The 14448-nt window shown below is 44.2% G+C and overlaps 1 protein-coding gene across 1 annotated transcript; it reads left to right on the top strand.

Annotated features, from left to right (window-relative positions):
* Positions 1-640: 640 nt before the first annotated feature.
* Positions 641-14294, top strand: fam50a (family with sequence similarity 50 member A). The gene is made up of 13 exons (XM_083657046.1): positions 641-920; positions 1304-1388; positions 1729-1828; positions 2822-2955; positions 3403-3479; positions 5259-5325; positions 6277-6338; positions 8430-8506; positions 9928-9982; positions 10651-10699; positions 11512-11582; positions 12760-12870; positions 14020-14294. The coding sequence occupies exons 1-13, from the start codon at positions 810-812 to the stop codon at positions 14026-14028; spliced, it is 1008 nt and encodes a 335-aa protein (XP_083513172.1). The 5' UTR covers positions 641-809; the 3' UTR covers positions 14029-14294.
* The last annotated feature ends 154 nt before the right edge of the window (positions 14295-14448 follow it).

Genomic DNA, 14448 nt, shown 5'->3' with positions numbered 1-14448 from the left:
AGTGCCAGTGCCAACATCGGTGTTACAGACACAGTAACAAAACAAACACGGTCACAGTCACAGCATTGCACTTCACCACAGAAAGAGTGCCAGCTAGACACAAGATTGCACTATTTCGAAGATTGCACATGCCCTATTGCATAGTGTGTTTAAATCATCGAACCAGTTAATAAGGGAAGAATAAAATAAGCAGTAAAACATAATACCATAAAAATCATACAAATAGAAATCAATATAAAAATCAAATCAAATCAATTAAAATTAAAACAAATCAAAATCAAAATCGGCAGCGGATTTAATAAAAGAATAAGAGAATAAAAGAATAAACCAATAAAAATGGGGTTAAGAGGTTAGAGAATAAGACCAAGGAAAAAGCGGTGAAAAAACATAACCAAACAAACCAGACTATAAATACCGCTTCTACCGGACTACCTACCTAACCTAACTAGAGTGCTACACCCGGGGGAAGAGCAGGCTGTTTGTTCTATTTACCCATAGACTGTATAATAAATAGTATATTTACCACTTTGATAGGTCGGCGCTGGTACACCTCGTAATTACGACATTTCCCACAGCATGTGAAGGCACCATATATTATATCACTACCCAGCATGCATTTCGATTCGCCATTTTTCTTGTTGTGACGTGCTGCTGGAGGACCTCTGTCTTCACAGCCATAACAAACACCTCTGTTTGAGGCATTAAAACGGCGTTTTATTTGGGTATTTAGCGACTCTTTCTGGTTATTACTTGTTTCTTTAGATTGTCATTATCATACCGGGCTATAGAAACAAACACAAGTAGCCATAATGGCGCAGTACAAAGGAGCTGCCAGCGAGGCTGGGAGAGCCATGCAGCTGATGAAGAAACGAGAAAAAGAAAGAGAACAACTCGAACAGCTGAAGCAGAGGATTGCAGAGGTATCTAACAAGTTCAACATGTTTATTTATGTATTTTGTTTGTTTTGTTGCTGTAGCCATTTGTCTGGTCAAACCAACTAACCTTTCACAGGCCAGTTCACAATGGAGTCTCTGGAGACCCATGGCTGAACTCATCCTCTGTATACTATACATACAGTGTTATTTTATCTATATTACATAATATAAATAACCTTGCAAAGCAGCTGGATTCGCGTGAGATCATGAGATGAGCGATCACACGACAAATCCAAGTTTGTGAAAATAAAACCATTTGGCAGCGTCAGGTTCATACAAAACAAAGATCAGGGGGGAAATATAAAGGCATATGGCATTTTCAGGACTTAGATTTGCCTAACTCACCTGTGTGTCTGGTCTTCTCGCAGGACAACATGGTCAAGTCCAACATCGATAAGAAGTTCTCAGCCCACTATGATGCTGTGGAGGCAGAGCTGAAGTCCAGCACAGTCGGTGAGCATCTTGCTTGCTTGTTATGTGTCAGTCATTGTTAGGCCAGCCGAACATGCCTGGAGATAGGTGAACATAATGACAAGGCTGTGAGATATTCCAGCTGAAGCCACAGCTGGAATTCTGAGATATAATAGATTTTCACCCAGTACAAACCAGTGTACAGTGTTGCTTTGGAAAGAGGAGAAAACAAAACCAAAATTCATTGCTGTATAAATGTCACATTGTGATTATTGTTTGTTGCGATGTCTGTCTTATCTGATCTGTCTAATATTGTATATTGTTTTTGATTTGCTAACATGATCAATATCCATTATGATGATAAATTCCCTGTCCTGGTCAGGTCTGGTGACGCTGAATGACATGAAGGCCAAACAGGAGGCGCTGGTGAAGGAGAGAGAGAAGCAGTTGGCCAAGAAGGAGCAGTCCAAGGAGCTCCAGCTGTGAGTGAGAACATGTTGAACATCGTTCTCCCATGGATGAATGGCCACCTTCTTTCCTTTATGGTCTATTCACTTTCCTCCTGATGTGTACTGTGTGTGCTCACATGTATACCTGATGTGTACTGTGTGTGCTCACATGTATACCTGATGTGTACTGTGTGTGCTCACATGTATACCTGGGGCCGGTTGCACCAACTGGTCTTAACTATGCCTGGTCGTAACTCCTACGTCGGTCTTAGTTAAGACCAGTCTTTAGAGTGGATTTACGCCTGTTGCACCAACACGGCTTACGTCTGGTCTTAACTATGCTGGTCGTAGCAATGCGCGTCCATGTGAATTGCCAGGGAATGCACCCTGATTGGATGATGTGTGCCTCGCGACCTGCTTGGAGCGCACTGTGCCACTACGCTCTATCAGCCACTACTGTAAAACACCCACCCTCCCTCGCTCCGGGGGAAAAATGGCGGCGATTGAGCCAGACAGACAGTCTGAATGAAATTGAATGTAACGTTCCCAATTCTATGTATTAAATTCTCAAAAATTAACGGCAACATTTTGGAAGGCTAAGCCACACAACTAGTTTGTTGTAATCTAACATCATGCTTCAAAAGACGGAGAACTGGCTGTGTTACGACGATGACGGTAATGACTCAAAAAGGTCTCCGCGGAGATCTCTGTTACAGGCAGGCGCTATGCCTCCTCCTGACCAGGCGTAGGAGTTACGCCTGGTCGTAGTGAAAAGAAGGCTTAAGCCCTCTTGGTGCAACCGGCGTAGCTGTTAGGTCGTAAAGTTACGACCAACTTAGCTTAAGACCAGTGTAAGACCAGTTGGTGCAACCGGCCCCTGATGTGTACTGTGTGTGCTCACATGTATATGTGCTTGTGGACCCAAAAGCATGTCTTCCTTCCTGTCCCATCTCCACCTTTCTGTTTGTTTCTCTGTCTCTTCCAGTTGATTCTGCTTGTTAATCATGCATGTGTTTCTCTTGATAGAAAGCTTGAGAAGCAGAAAGAGAAGAAGAGAAAGGAGGAGCAGAAGAGAAAGATAGCCAGCTTGTCATTTAACCCGGACGATGAAGAAGAAGAGGAAGAGGAAAATGAGGAAGAGGAGGACGAGGAGGAGGATTGTAAGTGCTGGTGGTGTTATGTTAATAACGGCTGCCGTTTCACACAGTCTGATTTAAAATGAATAAGTAAACAGTGGCATGGTGTTCACACTGTTCAGTGGGGTGACGGTGAATTATTGACCTGCAATTGCTTGGAGAAAAAAGAGGTTGCTCCAGTCAGAGTAAAGTCTCCTCAGGACAGACTTTGAGTTGTGGCTTCATCAAAGTCGCGTGATAATATGCCTATTTACATGCATACTACACGTCTATGAGGATATTTGTGCTGCACCATATGAGTATTTTAAAACACTCTTTTGATCACCAACAACTTAATTTCTGCTGTGAATGTTTGATCTAATTCTCCTATTGTACAACAACTTAATTTCTGCTGTGAATATTTGATCTATTCTCCTATTGTACAACAACTTAATTTCTGTGGTGAATGTTTGATCTTGTCTCCTACTGTAGATGCCCCAGTGAAGAAGAAGAAGCTGGGGAAGAACCCAGATGTGGACACTAGCTTTCTGCCTGATCGAGACAGAGAGGTGAGGCCTGTGCACATAACACAAGGCTTTTATCCAAAGTATATATATATATATATATATATATATATATATATATATATATATATATTATTACTGCGGGAAACATCTTTTCTTGCTTGGCTCTCATCATGTTGTTGTTGTTTTTTTACATCCATCAAAATTTCACTTATGGCTGGTGGTTCATTGCCTCTACATTGTGCCTTAAAACCATTTAACAGAACGCACACCTACTTGTTGTCGTTGATTATCCTGCTTATACCAGGGTCATTTGCTAACAATACAAAATAAAAGTATTCACACATTTTTGGTGAAGGTTTTGCACTTTTTCTTTTTTTAATAAAGGCCAGAGACCGAAATGTCACAAAGTAAATTTGATTGCAAGTTTGGACTCTCTTTTCCAATTCATGCAGGCTCTGTCCTTATCTTTACGCACCTGTCCCGGAAAAGAGATGTGCAGAGTTTTTCCTTCTTCGAAAGTTTTACACTTGAAATCGAAAGGTTATGAAGCAAGAGCTTACCGTTGTCATAGTCTGACTGCCTGCAAGCAGTCAGACCATGACTAAGCTCTGCCATTGGTGGCGACCATCTCAGTCGGAGCGAAGGGAAATCCCTTTCCGCTCCCTGCGTGTCGCTCTCAAATTCCTCCGCCGCTGTAAAACAACAACAACGCTAGCTAGCAAGCTAGTGTTGCTATACGCTGAAAATGATTTGACGAAGATATGGATTGTGCAATAAAGCAGGCCTGCTTGCTACTTTCGGTGGATGGTTGTAAAGATAACGGAGCATTTTTTTCCCGCTCGACGAGAGTGAGAGCAGCCAGACTCTCTCCTGTGTGTGTGGGTACAGCACGAAATGGAGTTAGTCTGGCAAGCAAGACTACCGTTGTCATGGCAAGGAATACTTCTAGTCCTTTTTAGAACCAAGCTACACAGCGGGCTGAGGTCGGCTCCATCGCCGTACACATGCTCCAACTCTAGCTAGCAAGTTTGGTAGTCACGTCATCATTGATCAGCTTTTTCTCAGTAACTGAGCAGGAAATGGATTTCACCGTTGAAATCAGCGTGAATTGTACACGATAGTGTCAGCTAGTGTTTCAGTCACCCGGTGGCGTTTTGAGAAATCGTTGTTACAGGTCGGGTAGTGGATGAATTCAGCACGGCGATTAGCCTTGAGCCAAACTACATGTGCAATACACGGCTTTAGAACACGGCTCTCTTGAATACTCGATTCTGATTGGTCAATCAACAAGATTCACCGGTCATTATTTCTCGACAACCGACCGCTGCTCTGCCACACCTGGATTAATCAGTTGATAAGAGCATTTTGTCTGCAGACACTACTAATTAGGCCAACCAGTTGCAGCTGCGGTGTCTTGTGTGCCAATTACGAATGAAACCGCTTTGTCGTTGAAAACGCTATTAAAAAATCAATTTGAATAATTATTTTTGTCAGATTACTGAAATAATTTAGTTGTAGGCCATGTTCTAAGCGGGATAATGTATAGTGAGCCGGTGATTACTGGAAATAATGACCTTCAGGTGAATGATTAAGCCCTCCGCTGCACGTCAGGCTCAATCATTCACCTGTCGGTCATTATTTCGCCAGTAATCACCGGCTCACAATACATTATCCCTTACTTAACGCACACCTGCCAGCCAATCAGAAAAGAGTATTCACCAGGACTATTCCTCCTGATGTTCATGTAACATAGTCTTCTAAGACGGATATAGACTTTGATTGTTTTCTTCTTCTCTGCTTGTGTCTCCCTTATGTGTTTAGGAGGAGGAGAACCGTCTCAGGGAGGAGTTCAGGCAGGAGTGGGAGGGCAAGCAGGAGAAGATCAAGGGTGAGTGGCAGGATTACACACACACGCGCACACACACACACACACACACACACACACACACACACACACACACACACACACACACACACACACACACACACACACACAACTATTCTATTATTACACTGGAGTAGGAGGACATTCATCGACTAACTCCTAACAACTCAAAGCATAAAGCAAACTAATAGAGAGCCGCAGGGATGATGTATTTTTGTAGTCAGAACGCGGAAGTCCCGGACTTCCTGGTTCTTCACTGTTTCTGTCTATGGGATTTTTGAATGGGTTTTTGCCGCAATGCTTCAAATAAGGTATCTGGCCAACGCAAGCTTAATCAAACGCGAACCAGTGTTCAGCCGGATAATCTTCACACATGAGGACCACTTTCATGAGTTTTGAAGCGTAAATGCGAGCCCTAGAAGTAAAAAGCTCGTGCTAAGCTAATCCAGAACTACACAGTGTCGCATAGGCTTCCCCGTCACGTCACCACTCAACCTGGACTGTTGTTGATGTGTACGCTGATGTGCACTGATTACCTCGGGCTGAACGGGGCTGAACCAGGTGAGGGAAAGAGAATTTCCGTGTTCGTCCTTTGAAGTGATGACGTTATTGACGTATAATATCCCCGTCGACTCAACAGTGTAGTCTCATTTAGCCGTTTGCTAGCTAGCCGCCTGTTAAACGGCACGTAAAAGCTTCAAAACTCATAAAAGTGGTCCTCATGTGTGAAGATGATATTACTAAACACTGGTTCACATTTGATTAAGCTTGCGTTGCCCAGAGAGATTATTAGAAGCATCGCGCCAAAAACCCATTCAAAAATCCCATAGACAGAAACAGTGAAGAACCAGGAGTGTTAGCATCGATGATTTCCGGACTCGTTCCTGCGGCTCTCTATTAACACCTAATATAAAATGTCTCTGCGTCAGGGTAATGATGTATCTGTCCTTTCAGGTGAGGAGATTGAGATCACGTTCAGTTACTGGGATGGATCCGGACATCGTAAGACTGTCAAGGTAAACCGTGATGACTTGCTTGGCACACTGGTACATGTGTGCTCTCTGTCATACCGGAAACAGCACAAATATTTAAACAATATTTTACTTATCTGTCACCTAGGACAGCTAATTTATATATGGGGGCCTGCAAAAAAAAAGAGATGTTCTGCTAAAGTGAAATCTTTGCTTTCACACTCTGTAGTGATAACATCCTCATTGTGTTACAGCAGATCTAAGGCTACGTTCACACAGGGCACCCAAGCCTTGCCTATGCCTTGCCTTTACCCACGCTTTTAAATAGGCGTCCTTTTTAGTCAATGAGGCTGTGTACACAGGGCGCCTCAACGTGAACCTTGCGTGTACCCACGCCTTGCCTGAGCTGCGCCGATTTTATCGTTTAGGCGTGAGTTCTATTTTCAAGCCGACTAGGCACGTGTAGGCAGGCTTCTTCTCTCAAGCCATGAATGAAAAACGCGACAATATCCGTGGGAAATGGCAAAGTCAACTGAATTTCAAAATAAAATGGAGTTACTACAACAGTGTTGAGCAGAGAGAGAGAGAGAGAGATTGACGGGTGGCTATCACGTGTGGCTTTCTCCCCGTTGGTAAACAAATCTTCAGGAGAGAGAAGTGGTCCTCTATGCACCTAGCAAACTTCGCTCATAATGGAGCTAATTCTATAATAACAGGCCCGTCGTGTCTGGACACACAGATCCGACTTGAACACTCCCAAATCAGATTTGGGAAACCAATCAAGATAATGGCTTTAGCAGAAAATCGGATTTACCTGTAATGTGAACATGGCCTAAGAGACCATTATCAGTAATCAAACTGAATGCTACCTCCTCTATATTTCCTTTGTCTCATGAAGCCCGTCATGAAGCCGTCAGTCAATTGCGGGCCATAGCCGTACCATGAACTAATAACTATGTGTTCTATAACTGTGTCCTATAGTAACTGCTATAGTTTTTCCCCCGGGCCGGGCCTCAGCAGATTGAATTCTTGGGGAAACAATAGCTTGCTTGCTCTCCTGCTGGTAGGGAGTGGTATTTCCTCTCACGCAGCCGCAGAACGTACATGCTAGTTGACCGTCGGCTGTAGTCGTTGCGGTGTGCAACCTTTTGACCCCGACACAGGCGACGTCGTGAGGCGACGCAACAGTCGGCCTTCGTTGCGGCAAGTTCTTTGACGTCGGGTCAGTTTGTTTCCAGGCTTAACAGTATCCTCTTATGTTAGCAGGAATCACTCAGTGACTACGTTTACATGCACACAATATTCCACTATTATGCGGAAAATGACAATATTCTGAATTTGATAAGGGTCATGTAAATAGCATATTCCAGTTGCATTTTCCGAATTTGCCCGTTTTCCAAATTTAGCATTTTCCGATTAAGACATCTGGGTTATTCCGGTATTATTCGGGTTTTCGGAGGATTCTTTGATCATGTATACAGCGCATTCGGAATATGCGTCTCAATCAGGGTTTTTACCGCAGTTTGCGACGCATGTTGCCTGTTTGTGGTCAACTGATGTGTGCTAGAAAGCGCTAGAACAGGCGATATAATCATAATTATCCATCATCTCTGGCATGCAAAAATAAAAGCCGACATTTCTGATCGGGAGGAGATGAGAAACATCGATTTAAAAAGAGAGAGAGTAGCCTATAGTGCCCAGTGCCCACGGAAGTCCACAATGCTTGTGAGCCTGCGAGGTAATAACGTAGGCTACTAGCCTACTTTTTATGAAAGGATGCGCAACACCAAACTTTTCAGCAGCAAGCTCCTGAAATGGACCAAGTGATGCTCGTAAGAATAGTGCTGCTCTGTTTATTCTCAACAGAAAAACTCAGTGGCTCCGCCTACCTGCATCTCTCTCTCTCTCTCCCCCTCCCGCATGTAAACGGGAATATTACTGGATTATTCATTTAGTCGGAATATTGTAATTTTCCGAATATGGGCAAAAAGCGGAATATGGTGTGCATGTAAACGCAGTCAATGTGTCCTCCTTGTTAAGTATACCGTAGATGTGAGGGGAAATGTACATGGTCCCCCCTTGCTAAAATGAATGGTGCTTACTGTGTGTGTGTGTGTTTCTGCGTTTGCCCTGCAGATGAGGAAGGGAAATACGATCCAGAACTTCCTGCAGAGGGCTCTGGAAGTCCTCAGGAAGGACTTCAGTGAGCTGAGGTGAGCAAAGGAGGAGGCGGAGAACAAAGTGTGACGACCAACCAGGATTGCGTGGTGTGTGATTCTGTCCTGTCCGTGAGCCACAAAACAAGCGCACTATCATTCACATTGCATTTGTGTTGTACCTCCATCCCCCATGATGATCGGCCATCATCCTTCCTTCACCCTCGCTTTAGTATGCATTTCCTGAGCGTTGTGACTGTGGCGCATAACGCTTAAAACTCTCATTGTGACTCATGTCTCAGAGCAGAAACATTTACTGTTGTAGGTTTCACACAGGAGTGGAAATTATAGTTAGTTATGTGTTTATTGTCCTCAGAGAGGACATTCTTTTCTTTTGGTGCACACACAAAAAATAGTCCAAAAGACATGATGCAAAATGACAGAGAAACACAATAACAGAAACCCCCAAACACATTGACAGCAGAGATGGGGACTTGGACTTGAGACTTGGACTTGAGTCACACTTAAGTCACATACACAGTGACTTGAGACTTGTCCTCAAAGACTTGAGACTTGACTTGGACTTGAGATTTGGGACTTGTGAACAATCTTTATTTTTGAGTGTATTAACATTAAGGAAAGGTCTACTAATAATAATGTCATCTAATCAATGCTGATACTCTATGCTAATAGATGAAGAGTGAGGATAATACAGTACATGCTTTGAATTCCTTAGTTAGCTAATAGCTATGCAGTGTTCTAAGCAGACCGGATGGCGTCCAGCAGATGATAGAACGCTCATCCATAAGACACTTGAGACTTGACTTGGAATTGGGGCCAAAGACTTGAGACTTGACTTGGACTTGTAAAAAATGACTTGTGAGCATCTCTGATTGGCAGAGACAAAAACATGCTGACATTTGTGCAAATAAATTTCTAAAGGGGGGGCTGTCGCCTCACAGCAAGAAGGTCCTGGGTTCGATTCCCGCCTGGGACGCTGTGGGCACTGAGGGTGTGTCCCCATCCCCATGTCCTCAGTGCCTACTGCCCAGGTGGGGTCGTCAAAAAGGGCCTTTCTGTGCGGAGCTTGCATGTTCTCCCCGTGCTCCCCTGGGGTTTCCTCCAGATAGGAACCCCCCCGTAAAAAAAAAAGACAGAGAGAAATATGCAATTTCAAAAAAGAAAAAATGCACTATGTTGAATTGGAAATTCAATTAAATTTCAATTGGAAATTGGAAAGCCTTTGTGAAGGCTTGTTCTGACAACACTTGGATGATCACGGACTACTTGCTTGACAACTTGCTTTCGTTATTGTGCACATCGTTTCTCTGTCAGAGTTTGACAGGGCGCCAGAGCGGCCAGACTCGACATGATTCTCTTGAACTTTTATCACACGAGAGTGTGACAAAAAACCTGGACGTTTATGGTAAGTTAACGCTCACGACTGTTAAATGGTGTCTCTCCTCCTCAACGTGCAGGTCTGCTGGGGTGGAGCAGCTGATGTACATCAAAGAGGATTTGATCATCCCACATGTGAGTCGTGTGTGCAGCCATGACACGCCCCCATGACACGCCCCCATGAGAACCACACGCCGAGCGACAGCGGCACTGTTGCTTCATCTTCACACAGTAGTGGTTCTTTTATCACCTGTAATTTGTGTCCGTTGTTACGATCCAAAAGTGATTTATACTCACTGTTAAACTTGATCTTTTCCATTTAACAGCCGTCTTGCTGTGAAAATGAGTAACTGTAATCCCATCAGTGCTCAGTTCTGAGTCTGACAAAAATGGAAAGAATACTATAAACATCTCAAAGTAAAGATGTGATTCATTTGATTAAAATAATGACAGTAGCAAACCTAATGGCAGAAATCCCAGATCCCCCATGCCCAAGGCCCTTCTGTCTCTCTGTCTGCCTCTCTCTGTCTGTCTCTCAGTCTCTCTCTCTCTGTCTGTCTGTCTCTCTCTGCCTCTCTCTATCTGTCTCTCTCTCTGTCTGTCTGTCCACCACATGTCAAGGGATTCACAAACAAACTCAGGGCCGGCTCACCTGGATGTGGATTCTGGTGTGTTGTGTAATTGTTCCAACAGGTGTGGCACTTTTGGCAGTCACAGGACTTAATTACGTGCTGGAATGGATTGCAGATGGGATGTGTTGACTCAATGAATCTTCTGATGTTTGATCTCTCTGTCCCATTCAGCACCACAGTTTCTACGACTTCATTGTCACAAAAGCCAGAGGCAAATCTGGTAAGTCAAGAGCAACACAAATAACCACCATGTGCCCCTAGTAGGCTTGTCAAAAGTATCGATAGTATCGATACAAGTCAATACTAAAAATTTGAAACGGATACAATACTCATTTGCAACATGTATCGATAAGTATCAACACAAAAAATTTGAAACTGATACAATACTCATTTGCACCTGTATCAATATCAGCAGTGCTTTCTCTTAATGAAAAATCAAACACACCACTGATTTCTCCCTCCCCGTCATTGGTGGGTATCTGTTGCTTCAACAAGTTCAAAGTATTCTGATAGGCTGATCACTAGAGCAGGTGTAATCTGCTGTGTTATGATAGGCTGATGACTAGAGCAGGTGTAATCTGCTGTGTCAGGTCAAAGTTTTTAATGAGTTTTATCAGGTCTAGATTATGGAGAAGCGTGCATCTGTCCGTCCATCTGTCTTTGTTTATTTTTTATGCCTCTTGATGTGTTGTCATCTCGCCGTGTGGTATCGAAAATGGTATTGAGTATCGTTATTTTCCTGGGTATCGGTATCGAAGTAGAAATTCTAGTATCGTGACATCCCTAGCCCCTAGTCAATTTTAACAGATCATTGGTAGTCGATATTACATTCACCCCATTGCTAGTGTTGGGATATGTATTAGTTTATATGGAATAAGGGTTTGCTGCCTTTTCATTCAATGTTTTGTTGACTTGTTTATTATTAGCTGACGCCTAGACGACAGCTAGTCTTCCTGGGGTCCCACACAACAATACAAATGACATGCAAAATGACATGACAGACAGCAATGAAATGAGTTGTGTTGTGCACAGGTCCTCTCTTCAGCTTTGACGTCCACGATGATATTCGGCTGGTGAACGATGCCACCGTGGAGAAGGATGAGGTGAGGATGTGCTGCTGATTTATTTTCTATTTAACATTTTTATCAGATCACATCACCAGTCACTCATCATCATCATCATCAGTAGTATATAAATGGGAGCTAGGGCTCTGTCTGTTTCTCTGTCCCACTGATGACATCATCAGTGATGTCATAAATTCACTCACACACTGATGACATCATCAGTGATGGGTCACTCACACACACAAGGCTATAGTTCTGTGATGTCGTCACTGATGACATCATGGGTGATGTCATAAATTTTATGTTATCAGTGATTATGTAATCAGTGATGTCATCAGTCTGAGGCTCACGGGAGAGACTGAGGGAGACCAGAAGCAGGAGCTGGCATAAAACACCAAAGACGAAGAAGAAGAGCGCAAGCTCTCGGCAGGGAAACAGTGGATGGATGGATCCAGAAGAGGGCAGTAATGCAACATTGAGGATGCCAACTGCCATAAAATACCAAAAAGGAGAGACTGAGGGAGAGAGAGAGAGAGAGGAGGGGGAGAGGAGGAGAGGAGGAGAGGGGGGGGAGAGAGAGCAGAGGGGGAGACACTGAGGGAGAGAGAGACTGTGAGGGAGACCCGCGCCAATAGGGCAGGCAAGGCCACACAGCAGCCGAGCTGAGGGCAAGGCCGCGCAGCGGGGGGGCTGTGAATGCGAGCTCGTTCTCCAAGTTTGCACAACAAAAAGAAGAGAACAGTCAAATGTCACTGATATAAAACCAACACAGGCGCCTCGCTTCTACAGTCCAGAGCAGATGTTTATTGAGTGTGTGTGTGTGTGTGTGTGTGTGTGTGTGTGTGTGTGTGTGTGTGTGTGTGTGTACGTGTGTGTACGTGTGTGTGTGTGTGTGTGTGTGTGTGTACGTGTGTGTGTGTGTGTGTGTGTGTGTGTGTGTGTACGTGTGCGTGTGCGTGTGTGTGTGTACGTGTGTGTGTGTGTGTGTGTACGTGTGCGTGTGCGTGTGTGTGTGTACGTGTGCGTGTGTGTGCGTGTGTGTGTGTACGTGTGTGTGTGTGTGTACGTGTGTGTACGTGTGTGTGTGTGTGCGTGTGTGTACGTGTGTGTGTGTGTGTGTGTGTGTACGTGTGTGTGTGTGTGTGTGTGTGTGTGTGTGTGTGTGTACGTGTGCGTGTGTGTGTGTACGTGTGCGTGCGTGCGTGTGCGCTCTCAGTCTCACGCAGGCAAAGTGGTGCTGAGGAGCTGGTATGAGAAGAACAAGCATATCTTCCCGGCCAGCCGCTGGGAGCCGTACGACCCCGAGAAGAAATGGGACAAATATACGGTGAGAAACGGTTTGCTGCAGGATAGCCTTGTTGAGTAGTCAATTACAGTTTCATATGCTTTGCCATATCGATCACCCCTATTTCAATAGTCAATTTGAATCATATTTTTTTTCCAGACATTGACACAGTGTTTGTTTGGATAGTCCAGTAGCACACCTTAAACTGCTGCTGTAATTGGTTAATTCACTCTCATCTGAATCAATCCCATAATGTTTTGTTTTCTTTCTTTTCTTTGCTAACTTTGGCACACGTACAGAAACGTTAATTCATGTGCATTGTTCCCACGTAGTGAGTTAATAAAAATAAGAAGTAAAAGGTGGCTCTCGTCTCCCAGCTGGAATGATAAATGACGGTGAACGGGCTCCACGTGCACAACCTAGGCTTTAACCCATTGATACCTGATGCAGCATTTGTGTGTGTATCCCTTTAAGACCGCGAACCGCATCATACGGTCTTAAAGGGATACACACACAAATGAGGGATATACACACAAATGCTGCATCAGGTATCAATGGGTTAAGGAATGACCAGATATGGGAACGTATCCAAACACTCTTCAGCAAGAACCTGTTTTCTTTTTAGCTGCGACCAGAAGCTCTACAGGTCGCTCTGTCAGACGCTCTGTTGGTCCACAAATGTCCCCACCCTCTGGCGCGGTGTGTGTGTGTGGCATGTGTGTACGTGGTCGCAGGTATTGCTAATTTGCGCTTGCTATCCAGGAACTCGATTATAAATGTGACACAGAATTAAATGTACTCTTATTACCTATAACAGAACGTGCATTAGTTGTACAAAGATGGTTATCGTAAAAGAAGAAGAAGAGAGTGTTGAAGAGACGAACGTCGAATGATCTCAGTGTGGAAATTGGAGAGCCAGCCCTGTGTGCTACACTGCCCCCTGCCTGTGATGGGGTGCTCATGTTCTGCGGCTGCCAGCTCTTCTTGCATGGGCACGCTCTCGCCTCCGAGACGGCTTCCCGTCCAAGTGTCTGGCACACGTCAAGATGTTTTCTAGAAGGGAATCATTGCGGAAGCTCTGTAAATCTTCCTGTGTTCCAAGTTCAGAGCAGATTATTAGATCAACACGTACAGCACATGTTGGAGCCTTGAAGTAGTAACTGTTTTTTTTTGTGTGTGCTTGTTTTTCAGATCCGGTGAACTTGTTATCGTCTTCAGCGACTCTTGATGGAAACAATTCCCCCCCCACATGTTATTTTACTACTTGTCACAACAGATTTCTTTCGGATTTTACGAACAATGCTTTTACTGTGCTATTGAAATACTAGTTTTCCTTAAATATATTTGAATTTGCCAATCATGCGATGTTCCCTCAGAAAACCAAACCACAGTCGTATGTATATAGCTCACGAACCCATGTTGTAGCATCTCTGCTGAATAAAATGAATCTGGTTATGATTTACTGGACCGAAGATGAAAGTTGTCGTCTTTCTTTGGCACCACATGCTTTGCCAATCTGCTGTGGTGAATAGCCGGCCCGGTGCGGTCCTCTCTGTGGTGGGGGTGTGTGTGTGTGTGATGCATGTGAATGTGGGTTTTCCTGGCATCGGCTGCAGAGCT

This window comes from Poromitra crassiceps (genome assembly GCF_964638095.1).
Source record: "Poromitra crassiceps genome assembly, chromosome: 20".
In the NCBI taxonomy this organism is placed as follows: Eukaryota; Metazoa; Chordata; class Actinopteri; order Beryciformes; family Melamphaidae; genus Poromitra; species Poromitra crassiceps.
Note: the sequence above shows the minus strand (reverse complement) of the source record. Positions and strands in the feature narration are given on the sequence as shown.

What these genes read in the sequence shown, in the direction of transcription:
- fam50a (XM_083657046.1), top strand. Translation starts at nt 810, where the DNA reads ATGGCGCAGTACAAAGGAGCTGCCAGCGAGGCTGGGAGAGCCATGCAG. An exon ending in GGAGGACGAGGAGGAGGATT is followed by an intron (nt 2,956 to 3,402) that starts GTAAGTGCTGGT and finishes CTCCTACTGTAG; the next exon opens with ATGCCCCAGTGAAGAAGAAG. An exon ending in AGGATTTGATCATCCCACAT is followed by an intron (nt 9,983 to 10,650) that starts GTGAGTCGTGTG and finishes TGTCCCATTCAG; the next exon opens with CACCACAGTTTCTACGACTT.